Source organism: Lepidochelys kempii, chromosome 7, assembly GCF_965140285.1.
Source record: "Lepidochelys kempii isolate rLepKem1 chromosome 7, rLepKem1.hap1, whole genome shotgun sequence".
Classification (NCBI taxonomy): domain Eukaryota; kingdom Metazoa; phylum Chordata; order Testudines; family Cheloniidae; genus Lepidochelys; species Lepidochelys kempii.
In genome coordinates this window covers 50,654,924-50,679,340 of record NC_136386.1, presented here as the reverse complement: position 1 = coordinate 50,679,340, position 24,417 = coordinate 50,654,924, and the positions used below count along the sequence as shown (strand labels likewise).

At 54.4% G+C, this 24,417-nt stretch overlaps 1 protein-coding gene across 1 annotated transcript in view; it reads left to right on the top strand.

Moving 5' to 3' along the window:
• MST1 (macrophage stimulating 1) overlaps positions 1 to 23,806 on the top strand; it is a 63,026-nt gene extending 39,220 nt beyond the window's left edge. The window contains exons 5-18 of the mRNA XM_073354751.1: positions 6,652 to 6,788; positions 7,564 to 7,684; positions 8,310 to 8,437; positions 9,024 to 9,189; positions 10,411 to 10,541; positions 14,680 to 14,782; positions 15,483 to 15,619; positions 16,373 to 16,405; positions 16,653 to 16,764; positions 17,918 to 17,995; positions 21,206 to 21,352; positions 22,375 to 22,481; positions 22,869 to 23,008; positions 23,645 to 23,806. Of these exons, the coding sequence (XP_073210852.1) occupies positions 6,652 to 6,788; positions 7,564 to 7,684; positions 8,310 to 8,437; positions 9,024 to 9,189; positions 10,411 to 10,541; positions 14,680 to 14,782; positions 15,483 to 15,619; positions 16,373 to 16,405; positions 16,653 to 16,764; positions 17,918 to 17,995; positions 21,206 to 21,352; positions 22,375 to 22,481; positions 22,869 to 23,008; positions 23,645 to 23,806 (1,702 nt within the window). The remainder of the gene's footprint in view (positions 1 to 6,651; positions 6,789 to 7,563; positions 7,685 to 8,309; positions 8,438 to 9,023; positions 9,190 to 10,410; positions 10,542 to 14,679; positions 14,783 to 15,482; positions 15,620 to 16,372; positions 16,406 to 16,652; positions 16,765 to 17,917; positions 17,996 to 21,205; positions 21,353 to 22,374; positions 22,482 to 22,868; positions 23,009 to 23,644) is intronic.
• Positions 23,807 to 24,417: the final 611 nt, after the last annotated feature.

Below are 24,417 nucleotides of genomic sequence, written 5' to 3'. Positions count from 1 at the left end.
TGGTTGCAACAATGATCTATATGATTACAGTTTATGTCAATAACGTCACATTAGCAAATAAACAAAACCACAAACTAAGCCTAATATACTAGATAGGATTTGAATTAGCAATATCTCACCCTGACTTATGATACAATAAAGCTTGCAAATTCTGGGTTCCCCTCCCCCCTTACAAGTCCTTTGTCTTCCAGAGGTTCTTTCAGGTGTTGAGTTGTGGGGGAGTGAAGACAAATCATGATGTCACTCCTCACCTTATATAGTCTCTCTGTAGGGCGGGAATCCTTTGTTCCAAGCTAAGTTCCCAGCCCAGTTTGAGAACATAAGAACAGCCATACTGGGTCAGACCAAAGGTCCATCTAGCCAGTATCCTGTCTTCTGACAGTGGCCAATGCCAGGTGCCCCAGAGGGAATGAACAGAACAGGTAATCATCAAGTGATCCATTCTCTGTCGCCCATTGGTGATGTTGCACTGAATGTGAATATGATGCAACTGGAATATGCTTTATGCAAAAGGTCTCTTGTAAGATATCATTACAAAGCTTATAATCTACTGAGTGTGGTCATCCTATTTGTTTGCATGTATTATTTCTATATCTGAAGGTAAGAGAATAAGATATAAACTTGTATTACTGATATAAACATATTAAGTGGTAGCCATTAAGGGTGCTTCAGAATCAGTGAACTGTAAATGGCTCTGTTTACTTGCAAACCATCCTGTGGGCCAGCTCAGGAAGAATGGAGGCTGGTGTCTCACAGGACATGTGACCATGTCACATGATACTGGAATCCATCTTAAATCTCATATTTTTCCATTTAGAAGGAGGGTTGGGGACCCAGAGGGAAAAAGATTCCTGCCTTGTGCCAAAGCTATTAAAGGGGGTGGAACAGGACAAAGATGGGTGCCACTCATGAGAAAATGCCTAGTTACCACCTGAGATGGCTGCTGGAACTAACAAGGACTGTTCCAAGGGAAAGGATTGGGCCCAGACTACGAAGGAGTCTTGTCTGTGAAAGAAGCTTATTGGAACATCTCTGAGGGTGAGATATTATATGTAATCAGTTTCTTCATGTATTAGGCTTAGACTTGAGTGTTTTTGCTTTATTTTGCTTGGTGACTTACTTTGTTCTGTCTGTTATTACTTGAAACTACTTACATCCTACTTTTTATACTTAATAAAATCACTTTTGTTTATTAATGAACCCAGAGTAAGCGATTAATACCTAAGGGAGCAAACAGCTGTGCATATCTCTCTATCAGTGTTATAGAGGGTGGACAATTTATGAGTTTACCCTGTGTAAGCTTTACACAGAGTAAGATAGATTTATTTGGGTTTGGATCCCATTGGGAGCTGGGTGTCTGGGTGCTGGAGTCAGGTAACCTGCAGAGTTGTTTTCACTTAAAGCCTGCAGCTTTGGGGGCGTGGCCCAGACCCTGGGTCTATGTTGCAGCATACTAGCATGGCTAGCTCAACAAGCAGGGTTCTGGAAGTCCCAAGCTGACAGGGGAAACGGGCTCTGAGGTAATTTCAGCACATTGGGTGACAGCCCCAAGGGGATCTCTGTGACCAAACCCGTCACACCCAGCTTCTGGCAAAAAGAAGCTAGGGATTTTGAAGCACTTGGAGGAGATGAAGGTGATCAAGAACAGACAACATGGATTCAGCAAGGGCAAGTCATGCCTGATCAACCTGATTGCCTTCTGTGATGAGAAAACTGGCTCTGTGGATATGGGAAAAGCAGTGGACCTGATATAACTTGACTTTAGCAAAGCTTTTGTTATGGTCTCCCACAGAAAGTTAAAATAGTATGGATTGGATGAATGGACTATAAGGTAGATAGAAAGCTGGCTAGATTGTCAGGCTCAACGGGTAGTGATCAATGGCTTGATGTCTAGTTGGCAGCCGATATCAAGCAGAGTACCCCAGGGGTTGATCCTGGGGCCGGTTTTGTCAACATCTTCATTAATGATCTGGATGATGGGATGGATTGCACCCTCAGCAAGTTTGCAGATGACACTAAACTGTGAGGAGAGGTAGATACATTGGCGGGTAGGGATAGGGTCCAGAGTGAGCTAGACAAATTGGAGGATTGGGCCAAAAGAAATCTGATGAGGTTCAACAAGGACAAGTGCAGAGTCCTGCAGTTAGCACGGAAGAATCCCATGCACTGCTACAGGCTGGGTACCAACTGGCTAAGCAGCAGTTCTGCAGAAAAGGACCTGGGGATTACAGTGGATGAGAAGCTGGATATGAGTCAGCAGTTTGCCCTTGTTGCCAAGAAAGCTAATGGCATATTGGGCTGTATTAGTAGGAGTATTGCCAGCAGATCGAGAGAAGTGATTATTCCCCTCTATTCAGGACTGGTGAGGCCACATCTGGAGTACTGAATCCAGTTTTGGGCCCCCCACTACAGGAAGGATGTGGACAAATTGGAGAGTCCAGCGGAAAGCAATGAAAATGATCAGTGGGCTGCGGCACAAGACTTACAAGGAGAAGCTGAGGAAACTGGGCTTATTTAGTCTGCAGAAGAGAAGAGTGAGGGGGGATTTGATAGCAGCCTTCAACTACCTGAAGGGCAGTTCCAAAGAGGATGGAGCTAGGCTGTTCTCAGTGGTGGCAGATGACAGAACAAGGAGCAATGGTCTCAAGTTGCAGTGGGGGAGGTCTAGGTTAGATATTAGGAAACACTATTTTACTAAGAGGGTGGTGTGGATTGCACTTTCAGCAAATTTGCGGATGATACTAAACTGGGAGGAGTGGTAGATACGCTGGAGGGGAGGGATAGGATACAGAAGGACCTAGACAAATTGGAGGATTGGGCCAAAAGAAATCTGATGAGGTTCAATAAGGATAAGTGCAGGGTCCTGCACTTAGGATGGAAGAATCCAATGCACCGCTACAGACTAGGGACCGAATGGCTAGGCAGCAGTTCTGCGGAAAAGGACCTAGGGGTGACAGTGGACGAGAAGCTGGATATGAGTCAGCAGTGTGCCCTTGTTGCCAAGAAGGCCAATGGCATTTTGGGATGTATAAGTAGGGGCATAGCGAGCAGATCGAGGGACGTGATCGTTCCCCTCTATTCGACAATGGTGAGGCCTCATCTGGAGTACTGTGTCCAGTTTTGGGCCCCACACTACAAGAAGGATGTGGATAAATTGGAGAGTCCAGCGAAGGGCAACAAAAATGATTAGGGGTCTAGAACACATGACTTATGAGGAGAGGCTGAGGGAGCTGGGATTGTTTAGCCTGTAGAAGAGAAGAATGAGGGGGGATTTGATAGCTGCTTTCAACTACCTGAAAGGGGGTTCCAAAGAGGATGGCTCTAGACTGTTCTCAATGGTAGCAGATGACAGAACGAGGAGTAATGGTCTCAAGTTGCAGTGGGGGAGGTTTAGATTGGATATTAGGAAAAACTTTTTCACTAAGAGGGTGGTGAAACACTGGAATGCATTACCTAGGGAGGTGGTAGAATCTCCTTCCTTAGAGGTTTTTAAGGTCAGGCTTGACAAGCCCTGGCTGGGATGATTTAACTGGGAATTGGTCCTGCTTCGAGCAGGGGGTTGGACTAGATGACCTTCTAGGGGTCCCTTCCAACCCTGATATTCTATGATTCTATGAAGCACTGGAATAGGTGCGATACAACCGCATTTGCTCGAACCCCTCAGACAGAGACAAACACCTACAGGATCTCTATCAAGCATTCTTACAACTACAATACCCACCTGCGGAAGTGAAGAAACAGATTGATAGAGCCAGAAGAGTTCCCAGAAGTCTCCTACTACAGGACAGGCCTAACAAAGAAAATAACAGAACGCTACTAGCCGTCACCTTCAGCCCCCAACTAAAACCCCTCCAACGCATTATTAAGGATCTACAACCTATTCTGAAGGATGACCCAACACACTCACAAATCTTGGGAGACAAACCAGTCCTTGCCTACAGACAGCCCCGCAACCTGAAGCAAATACTCACCAGCAACCACATACCACACAACATAACCACTAACCCAGGAACCTATCCTTGCAACAAAGCCCGTTGCCAACTGTGCCCACATATCTATTCAGGGGGTACCATCACAGGGCCTAATAACATCAGCCACACTATCAGAGGCTCGTTCACCTGCACATCCACCAATGTGATATATGCCATCATGTGCCAGCAATGCCTCTCTGCCGTGTACATTGGTCAAACTGGACAGTCTCTACATAAAAGAATAAATGGACACAAATCAGATGTCAAGAATTATAACAGTCATAAACCAGTCGGAGAACACTTCAATCTCTCTGGTCACGCGATTACAGATATGAAAGTTGCGATATTACAACAGAAAAACTTCAAAACCAGACTCCAGAGAGAGACTGTTGAATTGGAATTCATTTGCAAATTGGATACAATTAACTTAGGCTTGAATAGAGACTGGGAGTGGCTAAGTCATTATGCAAGGTAACCTATTTCCCCTTGTTTTTTCCTCCCCCCCCCCAACGTTCTTGTTAAACCCTGGATTTGTGCTGGAAATGGCCCACCTTGATTATCATACACATTGTAAGGAGAGTGATCACTTTAGATGAGCTATTACCAGCAGGAGAGTGGGGTGGGGGGAGAGAAAACCTTTTGTAGTGGTAAACACCCATTTTTTCATGGTTTGTGTGTATAAAAAGATCTTCTGTACTTTCCACAGTATGCATCCGATGAAGTGACCTGTAGCTCACAAAAGCTTATGCTCAAATAAATTTGTTAGTCTCTAAGGTGCCACAAGTACTCCTTTTCTTTTTGCGAATACAGACTAACACGGCTGTTACTCTGTTACCTAGGTAGGTAATGGAATCTCCATCCTTAGAGGTTTTTAAGGCCCATCCTGACAAAGCCCTGGCTGGGATGATTTGGTTGGTGCTGGTCCTGCTTTGAGCAGGGGGTTGGACTAGATGACCTCCTGAGGTCTCATCCAATTCTAATCTTCTATGATCCTATGATTCTATACCATCTTTGCCCATCCTAGCTAATAGCCATTGATGGACTACCATCCATGAATGTATGTAATTGTTTTTTGAACCCTGTTATAGTCTTGGCCTTCACATCATCCTCTGGCAAAGAGTTCCTCAGGTTCACTGTGCGTTGTGTGGAGAAATACTTTCTTTTGTATGTTTTAAACCTGCTGCCTATTAATTTCATTTGGTGACCCCCTAGTTCGTGTTTTATGAGAAGGAGTAAATAAAACTTCCTTATCTACTTTCTCCACACCAGTCAAGATTTTATAGACCTCTATCATGTACCCCCTTAATTGTTTCTTTTCCAGCCTGAAAAGTCCCAGTCTTATTAATCTCTCATCATACGGCAGCCATTCCATACTCCTAATCACTTTTGTTGCCCATTTCTGAATCTTTTCCAATTCCAAGATATCTTTTTTGAGATGAGGCGAAATCAACTGCATGCAGTATTCAAGATGTGGGCGTACCATGGATTTATATAGAGGCAATATGATATTTTCTATCTTATTGTCTATCCCTTTCTTAATGATTCCCAATATTTTGTTAGCTTTTTTGACTGCTGCTGCACATTGAGTGGATGTTTTGAGAGAACTGTCCACAATGACTCCAAGATCTCTTTCTTGAGTGAGAACACCTAATTTAGATCCCATAATTTAATATGTATAGTTGGGATTATGTTTTCCAATGTGCATTACTTTGCATTTATCAACATTGTGGAAAAATACAAGTCCCAAAATTGAGTTCAGTGTCATGTGGTCTGGTCACATGCCATTGCATGCTTCGCTGAGTCATAGCAGCCATTATCCATAGGCTGGCTGAAGCACTGGGAACAAACTTTTTCCATGGTCCATTGTCTTTACTGTTGGGCCATTAGCACTGTCTAGCTTTTTCATTTTTGTACCTGAAAGGCTAGTTGTGGATGTTTCCAACTTCACAACATCTTTCAGTGACACACACATAGCAAAATTCATAACTCCAGATACAATCCAACAAGAATGCTACTTCACAAGGCTCACTTTGTACAAAACATATCATATTTATATGACAGTGGTGAATATGGGGGTGTCAGGGTGTTGCTCTGGGGCACTAAGTGTCACACACACACCACTCTGGGAGGCAGTTTTACTGGGCTGGTGTAATGGGGCGCTTATATCTGCTGGAGGCAAATGTGAATGCAGACACATGCATAACTCAGGCTATGTCTACACTACTGCAGTAAGTTGACCTAAGTTACACTACTCCAGCTATGTGAATAACATAGCTGGAGTCGACGTAGCTTAGGTCAACTTACTGTGGTGTCTACACCACACTGGGTTGATGGGAGACACTCTCCCGTCGACTTACCTTACTCTTCTTGTTCAGGGTGGAGTATGGGGGTTGACCAGAAAGCGATCTGCGGTCAATTTGGTGGGTCTTCTAAATCGACCCCTAAGTTAGACCTGCTGAATAGACCCCTGGTGTATCGATCGCCAGAGCTTCAATCTGGCTGCAGTGTAGACATATCCTAAGTCTATGCCAGGCCACTTGCATTGACCTACCTTTGTTGTGTAGCCCTGGCCTGAGTGCTAGAGCCCCTCCTTTGGGCTGTGCAGAGCCCAGCCCCAGCTGGTCTAGGGCACCCGTCACTGAAACTATCCCAGCCTCCAGCGCTCTCTGTGTCCCACTAGGTTTTCACCCTCTCTGCGGAATGGCCTTGAGGAGAACTACTGCCGGAACCCAGATAGAGATGAGCGGGGGCCCTGGTGCTACACCACAGACCCAGCCATCCGGCACCAGAGCTGTGGCATCAAGAAGTGTGAAGATGGTGAGTAAACCCCCTTCCCCCAAGCACAGGTGCTGACTTTTCCTTTTTCTGCTCAACCCCCACTTCACCTGAGGCCCCAACCTCACTCAGCCTCTTCCCCCAAGGCCCCACCTTTGCTCCCCCTCTTTCTCCCTCCACTCTGCCCCCTCCCCGGGGCTCCTGCATACCTGCCGCTCTCTGACCTCCCCCAATTCCCCCCAACTGCCAAACAGCTGTTGGGCAGCAGCACCACCCCCATCAGCTGTTGGGCAGCAGTGTTCCCCCATTAGCTGATGAGCAGGGGCGGGAAACAGCTGTGGCCAGTATGTGCAGAGCACCCACTGTTATTTTTCTGTGGATGCTCCATCCCCAGAGCACCAACGGACTCGGCATCTATGCCCCCATGCATGGAATAGCCATCTCCCATGTGCAATGGCTGGACACCTCACTCCCTCCGTGTGCTGGCTGGATGCTCCCTCCCTCCCTGCGCGACAGCTGGTGCCTGTGCACCAGCACCCAGCCCACACTTGCCCGTTCACCCCTGCACACCGCCATGCGCATATGTGCTGGATCCAGGGTTCTACCCACAAACCCTTGCCTGGCACTAGTCTGCTTGGTGATGGTCTGTGATATGGGGGCTCTCCTGGGGGCAGAGCTAGGAGGGTTGGGGATGCTGTGGATTCTCTGGGTTCAGTGCCAATGATGCCCACCTGCATAGCTGACAGAGGCCCTCAGAGCTGCCAGCCTGTGTGTGCCCTGCCTCGCTCCATGCCTGAAGCATGACTCTCTCTTGCAGCCGTGTGCATGTTGTGTAACGGGGAAGATTACCGGGGCCTGGTGGACCACACGGAGTCCGGGCGGGAGTGCCAGCGCTGGGACCTGCAGCACCCCCACAAGCACCCATACCATCCCCACAAGTACCAGCCCTCCCTATTTGGGGCGGGGATTGCTCATCCCCCACAGAATGTTCTCAGCATGGGATGGGAACAGCCTGGCCTTTGAGGGGTGGGGGGCTCAGGACGGAGCAGGGCTAGGTGGTGGTGGGGCAGCTCAGCACTCTGTCCAGAGCGGCGAGTTCCCCAGGGTCACTGGTTACTGCCCATGGATTGCTAGGGGCTGGGAAGCCTGAGCCCCCGCAGCACTACACAGGCCCTGCAGTGAATGCAGACCAGCCGGGAGGCATGGCACTCCGGGATGGGATGGGCACAAGCAGAGATCCTCCCTGCTGCCAGTGCTGAGCCCCCAGGCTGGCATTGCCACCTGCAGAGGAGCGCACTTGCCACTGCCCAGCCCCACCACCATGTTCAGGCAGGGTCCAGCACTGAGATTCTGTGGGTAACATGGATCCTGGCCACGTCCCCCAAACAGGGCTGGTCACTGCCAAGGGTCAGGCTGAGGCTGCACTGCAAACCCACTTCCTGAGGGTCCGAGCAGGGGGAGAACACATCCCAGAGGCTCTTGAACCAGGACAGGATCAGAACGTGGCTTTGTAAATATCATGGTTTCCCTCACCTCTCTCTGCCTCCTCCCCGTCCCACCCAGATACCCCGAGAAGGATCTGGATGACAATTACTGCCGCAACCCTGACAGCTCCGTGGGCCCCTGGTGCTACACCACGGACCCAGCCCGGGAGCGGGAGTACTGCCACCTACGCAAGTGCAGTAAGTGCTGTGTAGTGGGTGCCAATGGGAGTGTCTGGGATGTGTTTACCACACTGCTATGTTCGTATCATCGTTAACTCTCTGAGAGCAACGCTGATGTGCCCAATCTGGCTCTGGCTCTTGATGGTGTGAGGTGTAGCCACCTGGCAGGGCCACCCCGTGTCACCGTGCCCGGCTCCCTGCTCCCATGCCTCAGCGGAGTTGAGCCCTGTAGCCATGACAGACCTTTCCCCGACAATGTCCCCCTGCTGCCCCTGACCAGCACTGCTCTCTGCTCTGCCCCAGCGCAGGGGATGAGTAGCACACCAACCCCTTGTACAGCGCCCACCCCGCTGGCACTCGGGAACAAGCTCCATGCCCTTAGGGGGATTTCAGAGAGCCCATGAGGTCCAGCCTCTGGCTCACAGCCCTGAGCACTTGGCAGGGCCCTGCCTGTGAAGGGTCTGCAGCGTGACCAGTCCCCTGGCCAGCAGGCTGGTGCCAGAGTGCAAGGTGTTCCAGTGCCCACAGTATACACCACTCGTCCCTGCTCCCGGTGCTCCCAAGACAGCCCCCAGTGACGCTTGGCCTCTCCCGCTGCCCACATCTACGGAAGCAGAGAAACGTCCACACCTCACAGATACCACCACCAGCTGCTTCAAGCACAAAGGCGAAGGCTACCGGGGCAAGGTGAACGTCACCACGTCAGGGATCCCCTGCCAGCGCTGGGATGCCCAGACCCCCCACCGGCACCACTTCCAGCCTGAGGCATACGAGTGCAAGTAGGCGATGGACCACTTGGGTGTGGGGGAGGGAGGAGCTCCTTGAGGTCTATATGCTGGAGGTTCGGGGCTGGGGGGCATCCTTGTGCACAGGGAGAAGAATTCACTTTGCATCTGTGCAGGGATTGCTGGGTGGTCCTTGGGGGCTAGTTGGGGGAGGGGTCACGGGGGTCCCTGTGAGGGGGAGCTAGGTGGGGAGGGGTCACCTGGGGTCCCCATGAGGAAGGGAGCTAGCTGGAGGAGGGGTTGCCTGGGTCCCTGTGGTAGGCTAGCTGATGGGAGGGGTTTCCAGGGGTTCCTATGAGGGGGGGCTAGCTGGGGGAGGGTTCACCATTCGTCCCTATGAGATGGGGAGCTAGGTGGGGAAGGTGTCACCTGGGGTCCCTGTGGCAGGCTAGCTGTGGGAGGGGTTGCTAGAGGTTCCTCTGAATGGGGGGCTAGCTGGAGGAGGAGAGGCTGGGGTCCCTAGGGGGGCTAGTTGGGGGAGGGGTCACATGGGGTCCCTGTGTGGGGGAGCTAACTGGAGGAGGGGGTCTCTGCGGGGGCCGAGCTGGGGGGAGGGGTTGTTGGAGGTTCCTGGAGGGGTACCTGGGGGAGGGGTCACCTGTTCCCCCTCAGATGAGACCCGGCACCAGCACACAGTGCGCTAGCTGTCTGAATAAACACCCAGGGTCCTGGATGGCATGAACAGCTGTGCAGCTGTGGTTTGAGCTGGCTGGAACCAGACTCCCTGGCTCAGGTCCCAGGTGCTGCAGGCTCCCCCTGTGACCATGTACAATCCAGTCTGGCAGCTGCAGCATTGCTCCAGCTGGAGCTGGGCAAGAGGGGCTGGCTCTGCAGCCAGGAGTCACAGCATGGGAGCCAGCCTGGGGAGCCAGCCAGGGCTGGGAGTGTGGTGTGAGGCCAAGCAGGGCTTGCTGGTTCCGTGGCTGCAGGCCCTGAGCCTCCAGCACAGGTGTGACCTTGGCCCAGATGGGGTGGAGCCAACCTTGAAGGGGGGCTGCTTGTGAATGCCCATAGTCTGATGCCACAGCTTAGAGGGAGCTTAGGGGGAGCTGTCTGTGGGGGGCGATCTGAGCATCTGTATCCTTGGAAATTCCAGCCTGCAACTCACAGAAACACCTCTGTGGCTGGGCACAGCTCCGATGATGGGGGCTGGCAGCCACTGGATGCTGTGCGTTTGGCTGGGGCATTCCCAAGCTGAGCTGATATGTCTGCCAGGGACCTGCGGGAGAATTATTGCCGGAACCCTGATGGCTCAGAGGCCCCCTGGTGCTTCACCAGCCTGCCCAGCATGCGCGTCGCCTTCTGCTTCCAGATCAAACGCTGCACCGATGAGGTGGAGGTGGAGGGTGAGGACTGCCCTGGCGGGGAGGAGACACTGGGCTGCCCTGAGAGCCTACAATAATAAACCAGTGCTCACAGCCCAGTGCTCTGGAGCAACCCTACAATAACTAGTGCCCACTGCCCAGGAGCGACCCTACAATAACAAATCATCTAGTTATCTTAGGTGCCTGTACATGAATGCAAAAAGCCTGGGGAACATGCAGGAAGAATTGGAAGTCCTGGCACAGTCAGGAAACTATCATAGAATCATAGAAGATTAGAACTGGATGAGACCTCAGGAGGTCATCTAGTCCAACCTCCTGCTCAAAGCAGGACCAGCACCAACTAAATTATCCCAGCCAGGGCTTTGTCAAGCCGGGCCTTAAAAACCTCTGAGAATGGAGATTCCACCACCTCCCTAGGTAACCGATTCCAGTGTTTGACCACCCTCCTACTGAAATAATGTTTCCTAATTTCCAACCTAGACCTCTCCCACTGCAACTTGAGACCATTGCTCCTTGTTCTGTCATCTGCCACCACAGAGAACAGCTGAACTCCATCCTCTTTGGAACCTCCCTTCAGGTAGTTGAAGGCTGCTATCAAATCCTCCCTCACTCTTCTCTTCTGCAGACTAAACAAACCCAGTTCCCTCAGCCTCTCCTCGTAAGTCATGTGCCCCAGCCCACTGATCACTTTTGTTGCCCTCCACTGGACTCTCTTCAATTTGTCCACATCCTTTCTGTAGTGGGGGACCCCAAAACTGGACACAATACTCCAGATATGGCCTCACCAGAGCCGAATATAGAGGAATAATCACTCCCTCGATGCGCTGGCAATGCTCCTACTAATGCTATGATGTGATTGGAGCATTGTCATGGATGGGTATAAACTGTTCAGGAAGGACAGGCAGGGGAAGAAAAGGTGGAGGAATTGCACTATATGTAAGAGAGCAGTATGATTGCTCAGAGCTCCAGTATGAAACTGGAGAAAAAGCCTGTTGAGGGTCTTTGGGTTAAGTTTAGAGGTGAGAAAAACAAGGGTAATGTCGTGGTGGGCATCTACTATCAACCACTGGACCAGGAGGATGAGGTAGATAAGGCTTTCTTCAGACAACTAACAGAAGTTTCCAGATCACAGGCCCTGGTTCTCATTGGGGATTTCAATCACCCTGACATGTGCTGGGAGAGCAATACAGCAGTGCACAGACAATCCAGGAAGTTTTTGGAGAGTGTTGGGGACAACTTCCTGGTGCAAGTGCTGGAGGAACCAACTAGGGACCATGCTTCTCTTGACTTGCTGCTCACACACAGGGAAGAATTGGTAGGGGAAGTAGAAGTAGGTGGCAACTGGGCAGCAGTGACCATGAGATGATCAAGTTCAGGATCCTGACAAAAGGAAGAAAGGAGAGCAGCAGAATATGGACCCTGGACTTCAGAAAAGCAGACTTTGACTCCCTCAGGGAACTGATGAGCAGGATCCCCTGGGAGAATAACATGAGGGGAAAAGGAGTCCAGGAGAGCTGGCTGTATTTTAAGGAAGCCTTATTGAGGGCTCAAGAACAAACCATCCCGATGTGCAGAAAGAATAGCAAATATGGCAGGCAACCAGCTTGGCTTAACAGAGAAATCTTCGGAGAGCTTAAACACAAAAAGGAAGCTTACAAGAAGTGGAAACTTGGACAGATGACTAGGGAGCAGTATAAAAATATTACTCGAGCATGCAGGGGTGTAATCTGGAAGTCCAAAACATAACTGGAGTTGCGGCTAGCAAGGGATGTGAAGGGTAACAAGAAGGGTTTCTACAGGTATGTTAGCAACAAGAAGGTCAAGGAAAGTGTGGGACCCTTACCGAATGGGGGAGACAGCCAAGTGACAGATGATGTGGGAAAAAAAATTTTTTTTTTTGCCTCGGTCTTCACAGACAAGGTCAGCTCCTAGACAGCACAGTATGGGGAGGAGGTGAGCAGCCCTCAGTGGTGAAAGAACAGGTTAAGGACTATTTAGAAAAGCTGGACCTGCACAAGTCCATAGAGCCAGATCTAATGCATCCAAGGGTGTGAGGGAGTTGGCTGATGTGATTGCAGAGCCATTGGCCATTATCTTTGAAAACTTGTGGTGATTGGGGGAGGTCCCGGACGATTGTAAAAAGGCAAATATGGTGCCTATCTTTAAAAAAGGGAAGAAGGAGAATCCCGGGAACTACAAACTGGTCAGCGTCACCTCAGTCCCTGGAAAAATCATGGAGCAGGTCATCAAGGAATCCATTTTGAAACACTTGGAGGAGATGAAGGTGATCAGGAACAGTCAAAATAGATTCACTAAGGGCAAGTCATGCCTGACCAACCTGATTGCCTTCTATAATGAGTTAATTGGCTCTGTGGATGTGGGGAAAGTGGTGGATGTGATAGATCTTGACTTTAGCCAAGCTTTTCATATGGTCTCCCACAGTATTCTTGCCAGAAAGTTAAAGAAGTATGGGCTGGATGAATGGACTCTAAGGTGGATAGAAAGCTGGCTAGATCGTCGGGCTCAACTGGTAGTGATCAGTGGCTTGATGTCTAGTTGGCAGCCGGTATCAAGTGGAGTACTCCAGGGGTCTGTCCTGGACCTGGTTTTGTTTGGGGGATTTGATAGCTGCTTTCAACTACCTGAGAGGTGGTTCCAGAGAGGATGGTTCTAGACTATTCTCAGTAGTGGAAGAGGACAGGACAAGGAGTAATGGTCTCAAGTTGCAGTGGGGGAGGTTTAGGTTGGATATTAGGAAAAACTTTTTCACTAGGAGGGTGGTGAAACACAGGAATGCGTTGCCTAGGGAGGTGGTGGAATCTCCTTCCTTAGAAGTTTTTAAGGTCAGGCTTGACAAAGCCCTGGCTGGGATGATTTAATTGGGGATGGGTCCTGCTTTTGAGCAGGGGGTTGGACTAGATGACCTCCTGAGGTCCCTTCCAACCCTGATATTCTATGATTCTATGGATGATGGGCTAGATTGCACCCTCAGCAAGTTAGTGGATGACATTCAGCTGTGGGGAGAGGTAGATATGCTGGAGGGTAGGGATAGGGTCCAGAGTGAGCTAGACAAACTGGAGGTTGGGACAAAAGAAATCTGATGAGATTCAACAAGGACAAATGCAGAGTCCTGCAGTTAGGACGGAAGAATCCTATGCTCCGCTACAGGCCGGGTACTGACTGGCTAATCTGCAGTTCTGCAGAAAAGGACCTGGGGATTACAGTGGACGAGAAGCTGGATCTGAGTCAGCAGTGTGTCCTTGTTGCCAAGAAGGCTAACAGCATACTGCACTGCATTAGTAGGAGCATTGCCGGCAGATCGAGGGAAATGATTATTCCCCTCTATTCAGCACTAGTGAGGCCACATCTGGAGTATTGCGTCCAGTTTTAGGCCCCCCATTACAGAAATGATGTGGATAAATTGAAGAGAGTGCAGCGGAGGGTAGCAAAAATTATTAGGGTGCTGGGGCACATGACTTATGAGGAGAGGCTGAGGGAACTGGGCTTATTTAGTCTGCAGAGGAGAAGAGTGAGGGGGGGATTTGATAGCAGGCTTCACCTACCTGAAAGGCGGTTCCAAAGAGGATGGAGCTAGGCCGTTCTCATTGGTGGCAGATGACAGAACAAGGAGCAATGGTCTCAAATTGCAGTGGGAGAGGTCTAGGTTGCATATTAGGAAAAACTATTTCACTAGGAGGGTGGTAAAGCACTGGAATGGGTTACCCAGGGAGGTGGTAGAATCTCTATCCTTAGAGGTTTTTTAGGCCCATCTTGACAAAGCCCTGGCTGGGATGATTTAGTTGGGGTTGGTCCTGCTTTGAGCTGGGGATTGGATTAGACGATGTCCTGAGATCTCTTCGAACCCTAATCTTCCATGATTCTATGATCAGTGCCCACAGCCCAGTGCCCAGGAGTGACCCTACAATAACAAACTAGTGTGTACAGTTGAGTGCCCAAGAGCGACCCTCCAATAACAGAACACAGTGTGTGTATTACCTCCTGGGCAGTCTCTGGAGGTCTGGGAGCAGGGCAGGATGCACTAGGCCAGCAGTGCCAGGATGGTCTCTGAGGGGTGTCATGGTGGGGACGGAGGCTAGGGAGCTGCAGGGGGAGCTGTGCACCCTCAGTAACAGCTGTTCTTTCCCTTCCCTCACTCCAGACTGTTACCATGGAAATGGTGAGCTGTACAGGGGCAAGATCAGCAAAACCCGGAAGGGCATCACTTGCCAGAAGTGGTCAGCAGGGTCACCACACACACCCCAGTAAGTGGGGGTCTCCCCTCCTCCAGAAATGGCCCCCACAGCCACTGGGAGATGCCCCGGGTGGGGAGGTCCCTGCACTGGGCCCAGGAACCTAGGCATGTGACCGTGCCATGGAGCCTGGGTCAAGGCGAGCAGCAGGGCCGGGGCAGTGGGAATGGCACTCACCTCAGGGGGAGGGTTGTGGGGAGTGTTGGGACAAGGGATGAGAGGTGTGGGAAGATTGAAGGGTTGGGGGGATTGAGGGAAACCAGGGCAGCAGGGGGGTTGAGGAGGCGGCAGTGGGGAGGGCTGAGGGGCGAGGAGCTGAGGGGCAGGGGCAGGAGGGTAGCTGAGGTGTGGGAGTTTGAGGGGCGGGGGGCAGCAGGATGGATGGGGGGTGATGGGCAGGAGAATTGCTGGGGGAGCTGAGTGGTGCGGGGCAAGAGGGTGGCTGGGGGTGGGGGGTGACTGAGGTGCAGGGGCAGGAGGGTGGCTGGGGGGTTGAGGGGTGGGGTGGCTGAGGGTCAGGGGGCAGAAGAGTGGCTTAGGGGTGGGTGGTAACTGAGGGGCGAGGAGCTAGAGAGTGATTGGAGGGGGCTGAGGGGTGGGGGGCAGAAGAGTGGCTATGAGAATCTGGGCTGAGGGATAGGGGGCTGAGAGGCAGCCGGGGGAAGGGGTCAGGGTTGAGGGACACAGGGCTGATTTCCCCATCTCCCCACAGGATCTCGCCTGCCATGTTCCCCACCATGCGCCTGGAGGAGAATTATTGCCGCAACCCTGACAACGACAGCCACGGGCCCTGGTGCTACACCATGGACCCCAGCACCCAGTTTGATTATTGCGCCATCAAGCCCTGCGGTGGGTGCCTGGCACACAGAGGGGACAGCTCAATCCCAAGGCCACTGCCCCACGCCATGTTCTCTGGGGACTGGAGTCATGCTGCTGAGTTGAGAAAATGCAGTGGGTTCGCGGCCTGGCTCCCCTCTGCCAGGCTGGCCTGTGGCCCAGCCTCCTGTCGACCCAGGGCCACTGCCAGGGCCACCTCTCCAAATCCACAGGCTGGGCTGCCCCAGGGGCCTTCTCCACAGCAGAGCCAGCCCTGGCTGCCTGGTGTTTGGCACATGGATCTGAGCCCTCTCAGGGCAGACCTGGGCTCTGGCCTAGCAGAGGGATGGGCGGATTGGTGGCCCCAAGCTTGCTCCCTTAAACTGCCCTGTGGGTTCCAGGTAACCAGCCATACCTGTGTCAGGCAGATGGGGCTCCGGGGCCACGGACAGGCCAGGGCCAGAAGGTGCTCAGGTGGGGGTGCACTGGAGGAGGGGGTGAAGGGGTGTGATTAAGGGCTCGATCACCCCACTCCAGTGCTGCAGTGATAGGCTGGTTCAGTACCAGCGTGGAAGCCGGGAAGAGTTTTCAAAAGATTTAATCAGCGTTAAAAGGAGCTGGGTCTCTGCAAGGTGGGAGTGAGGAGCTGACTTGGGGGCTGAACCCCCTTCAGGGCTATGCTTTGGCCATTCCCCAGACCTGGCGCCATCCATGCTTGGCTCACCTACTGTGCTCCACTTCTTGGGGCAACTAATCTTCCCCACCTCTGGTTTGTTTCCCCAACAGGTGACAAGACGCTGGCCATCCTGGAGACTGCAGGTAAAGCCCACCAGCTGTGGCCGGGGTCCAGGTGCTGGGGCCAGGCGGGGGCAGCTCAGTCAGGGGATAGTGCTCAGGAGCAGAGGCCACAGAGCCCCTAGGTGACCCCACCTCCCTCTTGGGACTGGGAAAACACCCAGATTACCAAGCAGCTGCCTCTGGCTGGGGGAATCTTTGGGGAGCTCCTGCTGAGTCTGCTGCCGTCCCCGGCCCCCGTGCGCTGTCCTCATCCTCCCCATGTCTGCAGATAATATTGTCTTTGCCGAGTGTGGCAAGAGGGATGAGCGCCGCCAGCTGAAAGGCCGTATAGTCGGGGGACGCCCCGGGAACTCACCCTGGACCGTCAGCATCCGCAACCGGTGAGCCAGGGTGGGACTGGGGCAGGAGAGCTGGAGAGTGGGACCCTGCTGGGTCATGGGGAAGCAGCGGCAGCAGCCGTGAGCCATTGGTGCCTGTCCATTGCTCCGCTGACTCAAAGTGGAGACTCAGGCGGCAGTTATTTGAACTCCATTCAGTGGGGCAAGAGTTTAATGGGTGCGGAGCAGCAACGTGTGCATCTCCCAGAGCAGCTAGAGCCCGGCCCCAGATCTTCTGGGGGTAGTAACACTGGCTGGCTGGCCACTCTGAGCAGCTTCCCACCACCATGGCTCGCCAGGCACAGGCTGGGGGTCAGCAAGCCACGAATGTTGGTGCCTGCCCCCAGGCCTCACAATGCGCACTGCAGTTCCCCAGCATCCAGACCCCCAGGCACTCGGCAGCTGCAATAGCAGGGGCCTGGGGACTGGCACTTGCAGAATAGCCAGTGGTGGTCACACTTCCTGCCATAGGTTCCTCACAGAGGAGAGAGGCTTATAAGCTGCATGGAGCTGAGACCCACGGTACCATCTCACAATGAGCCAAAGTGCCATGCAGACCAGTGACCGCTCTGACTGTGGCCAATGCCACAGAGGCAGAGACTCCCCATGCACCTCACTGTCCCATATCTGATCTGCTGGAGGCCAAGCGCGCCCAGCCCTCAGAGAGGCATGGCGATCCGGAGATTCAGCCATTCCCAGGCCTGAACGGACCATCGTAATTATCCAGTCTCACCTCCTGTAGGACACAGGCCAGAGAAAATCCCCAAAACATTTCCTAGAGCCAGAAAATAGCCAATCTTGAGTTACAAATTGTCAGTGGTGGAGAATCCACAATGACCCTGGGTAAATTGTTCCAATGGTTACTTATTCTGACGAGTAAAAATGTAAGCCTGATTTCCAGGATGAATGTGTCTAGCTTCAGCATCCCATCTATGGACAGTGGTAGCCCTTCCTCTGCCAGCCTGAAGAGCCCAGGATGAAAGATTCGGTTCCTATGCCAATATTCTGCACAGTGATCAAGCCACCCCTTCACCTCCTCTTTCTTACTGCTGCCAGATCCACCTGGTGCTAACTAGATTGCCAGGCCCTGTGAGGCAGGCAGGGGCACTGCCTGGACCCTGCCTCTCCCATGTGCTGTGTGCTTTCTGCCCCGCAGGGAAGGAGTGCATTTCTGTGGAGGATCCCTAGTGAAGGAGCAATGGGTCATCAGCACGCGCCAGTGCTTCTCCTCCTGGTAAGGTGTCAGCTGTACCCTGGGGCCCCTCCAGGGGAGGAAATGCGGTGTTCTGTGCACGAGCCATTCTGGCTGAGCACATGGCACTGGGGGGGGGGGCGGGGGGGCTGGAGCAGGGGACAGTCCCACTGGACCCTGACTGGTCCAGAGATCAGCTAGCTGGTGCCTTTCAGACGCTCAGCGCTAGTCCAGGGGTTGTTACCATCCAGTCCTCCATGGTACGGCGGCCAGCGGGGCCGGGCTCAGTGATGGGCCGGGGAGCAGCGAAGGGAGGCAGATGGTCCCTGCTGACTAGCACCACTGCAACAGCTGCAGGCATCATCTGGTGGGTGCTGCAGTGCACAGGTGGGCAGTGGACAATAGGAGCCTGTGGTTTGTCCCTTCACCCCCTACCCTCCCTAGCTGCAGGCTACACAGGCGTCTGGGCAGCACCATGCTCAGCCGCTGTCAGCCTGGCCTCCCACCCCTGTGCCGCATGGCATGTATCAGCCCCAGAGCGAGCCCTTTGGCCTGGGTATGAGGGGGCTGCTGTAGTGATGGTCAGACACGGACTGTCTGGGAGCACCTTCCTGGGCTGTGCAGCCCTGGCCTGCAGGGAAGGGCCAGTCCTTCCTCGCCCACTCCTAATGGCACCATGGGCAGAAAGGCGGGGCCCCAGATATGGGGGACTGTGAGAGAGCCCTGCACAGCCAGTAGGGTTGCCAACTGTCTAATCATGCAAACCCAAGTGCCCTTGCCCCACTCCTGTCCCACCCCATCTCCGAGGCCCCGCCCTGCTCATGCCATTCTCCCTCTCTCCATCACTCACTCTCCCACACTCTCACTTACTTTCACCAGGCGAAGGCAGAGGGTTGGGGTGCGGTCTCTGGGGCCAAGGAGTTTGGAGGGTAGGAGGGCACTCCGGGCTGAGCCTGGGGCAGGGGTTAGGGTGTAGGAGGGGGTGCAGGGTGCAAGCTCTGGGAGGGAGTTTAGGTACTGGAGGGGGCTCTGGGCTGGGGGAGAAGGTTGGGGTGCGGGAGGGTGTGCTGGGTTCAGGCTCCAGTAGGGGGCTCAGGGCTAGGGCAGGGGATTGGGGTGTAGGGGGGGTGAGGGGTGCAGGCTCTGGGAGGGAGTTTGGGTGCAGGAGGGGGCTCAGGGCTGGGGCAGGCGATTGGGGTGCGGGTGGAGGTTCAGGGTCAGGGAGGAAGTTAGGGTGCATGAGGGAGTTCCAACCTGGGGCAGGTGATTGGGGCGCAGAAGCAGTGTGGGCTCTGGCCAGGCGGTGCTTACCTTGGACTGGTCCTGATCAGCAGCGCAGTCAGGCTAAGGTAGGCCCCCTGCCAGCCCCTAGCTCTGGGCCGCTCCTGGAAGCAGCCAGCACATCCCTGAGGCCCCTGGGGAGGACCAAGTGGTCTCTGCACACTGTCCCTGCCTGCAGGCACTGCCCCCATAGCTCCCTTTGGCCAAAGTTTCCAGGCAATGAGAGCTGTGGAGTCGGAGCTTGGGGCGGGGGCAGTGCGTGGAGACCCCATAACCCCCCGCTTCAGGGACATGCCAGCCACTTCCAGGAGTGGCGCAGAGCCAGGGGCAGGCAGAGAGCCTGACTTAGACCTGCTGTTCCCCCAACCCCAGCCTTGAGCCCCCTCCAGGACCCAAACTCCCTCCCAGAGCTTGCACCCCCCTCTGCAACCCAACCCCCTGCCCCACCCTCAGACCAAAGCCCCCTCATAGAATATCAGGGTTGGAAGGGACCTCAGGAGGTCATCTAGTCCAACCCCCTGCTCAAAGCAGGACCAATCCCCAACTAAATCAACCCAGCCAGGGCTTTTTCAAGCCTGATCTTGAAAACCTCTAATGAAGGAGATTCCACCACCTCCCTAGGTAACCCATTCCAGTGCTTCACCTCCCTCCTAGTGAAAAAGTTTTTCCTAATATCCAACCGACACATCCCCCACTGCAACTTGAGACCATTGCTCCTCGTTCTGTCATCTGCCACCACTGAGAACAGTCTAGATCCATCCTCTTTGGAACCCCCTTTCAGGTAGTTGAAAGCAGCTATCAAATCCCCCCTCATTCTTCTCTTCTGCAGACTAAACAAACCCAGTTCCCTCAAAAAGAAAAGGCGTACTTGTGGCACCCCAGTTCCCTCAGCCTCTTCTCATAAGTCATGTGCTCCAGCCCTCTAATTATTTGTGTTGCCCTCTGCTGGACTCTTTCCAATTTGTCCACATCCTTCTTGTAGTGTGGGGCCCAAAACTGGACACAATACTCCAGATGAGGCCTCACCAATGTTGAATAGAGGGGAATGATCATGTCCCTCGATCTGCTGGCAATGCCCCTACTTATACAGCCCAAAATGCCATTAGCCTTCTTGGCAACAAGGGCACACTGTTGACTCATATCCAGCTTCTCATCCACTGTAACTCCCAGGTCCTTTTCTGCAGAACTGCTGCCTAGCCATTCAGTCCCTAGTCTGTAGCAGTGCATGGGATTCTTCTGTCCTAAGTGCAGGAATCTGCACTTGTCCTTGTTGAACCTCATCAGATTTCTTTTGGAGCAACCTTCTAATTTGTCTTGGTCCCTCTGTATCCTATCCCTACCCTCCAAGTGTATCTACCTCTCCTCCCAGTTTAGTGTCATCTGCAAACTTGCTGAGGGTGCAGTCCATGCCATCCTCCAGATCATTAATGAAGATATTGAACAAAACTGGTCCCAGGACGGACCCTTGGGGCACTCCACTTGATACCAGCTGCCAACTAGACATGGAGCCATTGATCATACTGGTTGAACCCAATGATCTAGCCAGCTTTCTATCCACCTTATAGTCCATTCATCCAGCCCATACTTCTTTAACCTGCTGGCAAGAATACTGTGGGAGACCATATGAAAAGCTCCCACAGTCCAAACCCCTCGGCCCCAGCCCAGAGTCCACCCCACCCCCTGCACCCCAACCCCCTGTCCCAGCCTGGTGAAAGTTAATGAGGGTGGGGGAGAGTTAGCAACGGAGGGAGGGGGGATGGAATGAGTGGGGCGGGGACTTGGAGAAGGGGCGGGGCAGGGGGCAGGACAAGGGTGTTTGGGTTTGTGTGATTCGACAGTTGGCAACCCTACAGTGGGAGCTCCTGCTGAATGGAGGCTGGGGATCAGGGCGGGGGCTGAGGAGCAGAGTGAGGGCTGGGGGCACTGTGCTGGAGTGATGTGCTGCAGCTTGGATCTTGCCTCCTCTGGCAGTGACACTGACCTGTCTAGCTATGAGGTCCAACTTGGGACCCTCTTCAAGGACCCGAGCCCCAGCGACCCCGACAAACAGGCCCTCCCCATCCTGAGACTTGTCTGCGGGCCCTCTGCGTCCAACCTGGTCCTGCTGAAACTAGCCAGGTGAGCAAGCTGAGGGCGCCGGCTTGGTGAGGCCAGGACCGGGTGCCAAGGCGTACACTGGACTCCACCCCCACCCACCCACCATGCAGCTCTTGGTGTGACAGCCTTTCCTTTCAACTGGAGTGCCCCCTTTCCCTACAAGGGGTGTAAGGTCTGGCTGGCTCCAGTGATTTTCTGTGCTCCCACAGAGAACCTCCAGGAGCCAGCCAGGGGCCCTGGGGACAGCCAGGGCATGCCCTGCCCAGGCGTGCCGGGTGCCACGATGGGAAGGGTGGTGCAGAAGTGCACGGCCGGTATGGGCACTGGTGGTGCAGGAGGCCGGCCCATGGGGCAGGTGTCTGGCTGTGACAGGGAGGCAGGTGGGGTAGTATATGGCCCTGGCAGGTGGCATGACCTCAAGGCAGGTGCCTGGCTGTGATGCAGCCCATGCATCCCACAGCACAAAGCTCTGCAGCGCAGCCTAGCCCTTGCCAGCCCCTCAGGCCTGCAGCCAGGCAGCCTGGTTCAGCACCACTTCCTCCCTGTGCCAGGAGCACCAGGAAGGGGGCAGCTTGGAGCCTGCACTAGTGGCTCATCTCTGGCTGCACTTCCAGTCCCTGGCTCTGGCTCTGCCTCCCTGACCCCCCCATGGCCTGGTGCTATGGCTTCATGCAGGGGCATGCACTGGCATCCAGCTGGCACGCCCTGGAAAGCAAGAGGCAGCTGCAGGCAGGGGAACAAGAAACCTGGGCCAGCGTGGGGGGAATCCCCCAGCTAACACCAAATTCTGGGGCTGAGGAGTCAGCAACCCCCAGGGCTGGACAGAGCTGAATGGGCAGTTCAAACCTCTGCGAGTCATTAGCCCGGGTCCCTGCAGCAGTCCTGTTGTGCTTGAGTCACATTTGGAGGCTGCTCCAGATCAATCTGTGCTGAAGGCCTGTTTCTGCAATGGCCATGGTGAGGGCAGAGCCCATGGTGCCATGCTGGGAGTTGGGTGGCAGGGCGTGGGCGGGCAGCTATGTGGCACTGCTCTCTCTTGGCAGGCCAGCGACTCTGAACAAGCGGGTGGCTCTGATCTGCCTCCCACCAGAGCGGTACGTCGTGCCTGAGAACACAGAGTGCGAGATCGCCGGATGGGGTGAAACCAGAGGTACAGACCCAGGGTCAGGGAGGGGGCAGCCAGGAGGTGAGGACTGGAGAATGCCATGGGGCACAGACACCCCCAGAGCCGTCCAGTCTCTTCTCCAGGCTGGGGCTGTCTGCAATGACACCCCACCTTCCCCAGCTTTCTCCTACCCTGCCTCTATACTACAGGAGCCCCAGCCGGATTCCTGCCCCATGCAGCTTCCCCTCTGCTCCATCCCTCTGCCCCATCCCTTCCACCACTGCCACATCAGATCCCAGACAGGGACCCCGTCATGGCCTAGCCAGCCTCCCCTCCAGCCAGCCCTGCCCAGGCCGGGGGGAAGCGAGATGGGGCCACCAGTCCTTGGGCTCTAGCACCTAGGCCTCTCACCTGCTCTCCCTCCTGCCCCAGGTACTGGCAACAAGACTCTACTCAACGTGGCCAAGCTGCCTGTGATGAGCAACAAGGAGTGCAACATGGCGCTCCGAGGCCAGGTGAAGGAGAGTGAGCTGTGTACTGCGCCCCTGAGAGCCAGGGTGGGGGCCTGTGAGGTGAGCTGGGGGGCATGCTGGTTGGTGCATGCTGGGGGAAGGGGAAGGGAGTGCAGTGGGGGCAGGCTGGGAGGGAGTGCCCTGGGGGAGGGGAGTGCCGTGGGGGAGGGGAAGGAGTGTTGTAGGGGGCAGGCTGGGTGGCAGTTCAAAGGGGGAGGAGAGTGCTCTGGGGGGTGGGAGGGGAGGGAAATGTTATGGGGAGGGGAGGAGAGTTCTGTGGCGGAGGAGAGTGTCGTGGAGGAGGGAAGGGGAGTACAGTGGGGGAGGGGAGGGGAGTGTTGTCTGGGGAAGGCTGGGAGGGAATGCTGTGAGGGAGAGGAGGGGAGTACTGTGGATGGGGGAGTGCCATGGGGGCAGGCCTGGAAGATGTGCTATGGGTGAGGAGAGGGGAGTGCTGTGGGGGCTGGAAGTGGATCCTGGGGAAGGAGGCCATGCAAGGTGAGCATGGGGAGGATCTGTGAGTGGGCACGGCAGGACATGGCCCTGGGGGACACGGTGGGGCAGGGCAGGACAGGAGCACAGGAGTGAGGCCAGGAGCCCTGGGCCCTCCACAGTGGCTTGGCACTCCGAGTCCCTGCCCATGCTGAGGGGCCAGCGCAGGGCGTAAGAGTTGGCATGTTCTCTTGGCCCCTGCAGGGTGACTATGGGGGGCCGCTGGCCTGCCTGACCCATGACTGCTGGGTGCTGGAGGGCATCATAACCCCAATGCGTGTGTGTGCCCGCAAGGACCAGCCAGCCATCTTCACTCGTGTCTCGCTCTACGTCGATTGGATCAACAAAGTAATGAGGATGTTCTGAGCTGGGGGGGGGCCCAGCTCAGGGCCCAGATGGCCGGGGACAGCCCCCACAATGAGCTCAGCACTGCTCTCCCCTCCGCCTCATGATGGCCATTGGAGTTCACCCATGCCAAACTGTGCCAAACCCTCACAGCATCCCCAGGCGGGGCTCTGAATCCAGACTGTCTGTCCCATGTGCTGAGACCAAGCCAGGCCAGCCTGTCCCTGGGTTGTGGGCATCAGCCTCACAACAGGGGGTTGCTCCTCATTACTGCATTGGGTGATTGCAATAAACATGCTTAAGGTGTCTCTGTCATGTGGGCCGGGGGGACCTGGGTGCTGGGGTACAGGACCAGCTCCAAGGACTGGTGGGAGCCTGGGCAGGGCCTGGCAGGCTCCAAGTCCACCTGGAGGAGATGGCAGCAGCATTGGCGGGATGGGGCCAGGCTCTGGCCCTGCCCACTCCAAGGAGCCTCTCCCCCGGGATCGGGGGAGGCGGGGGGGGGCGGGCGCTGATTCCTGAGTTTGCTGTGACCCACAGGAGCCCAGTGCCTGGCCTGGGCATGTCTCACTGGGAGCCTTTGTATGCTGCAGCCACGTGCATCACTGGGAGAAGGCAGTGATGGGCTGGAG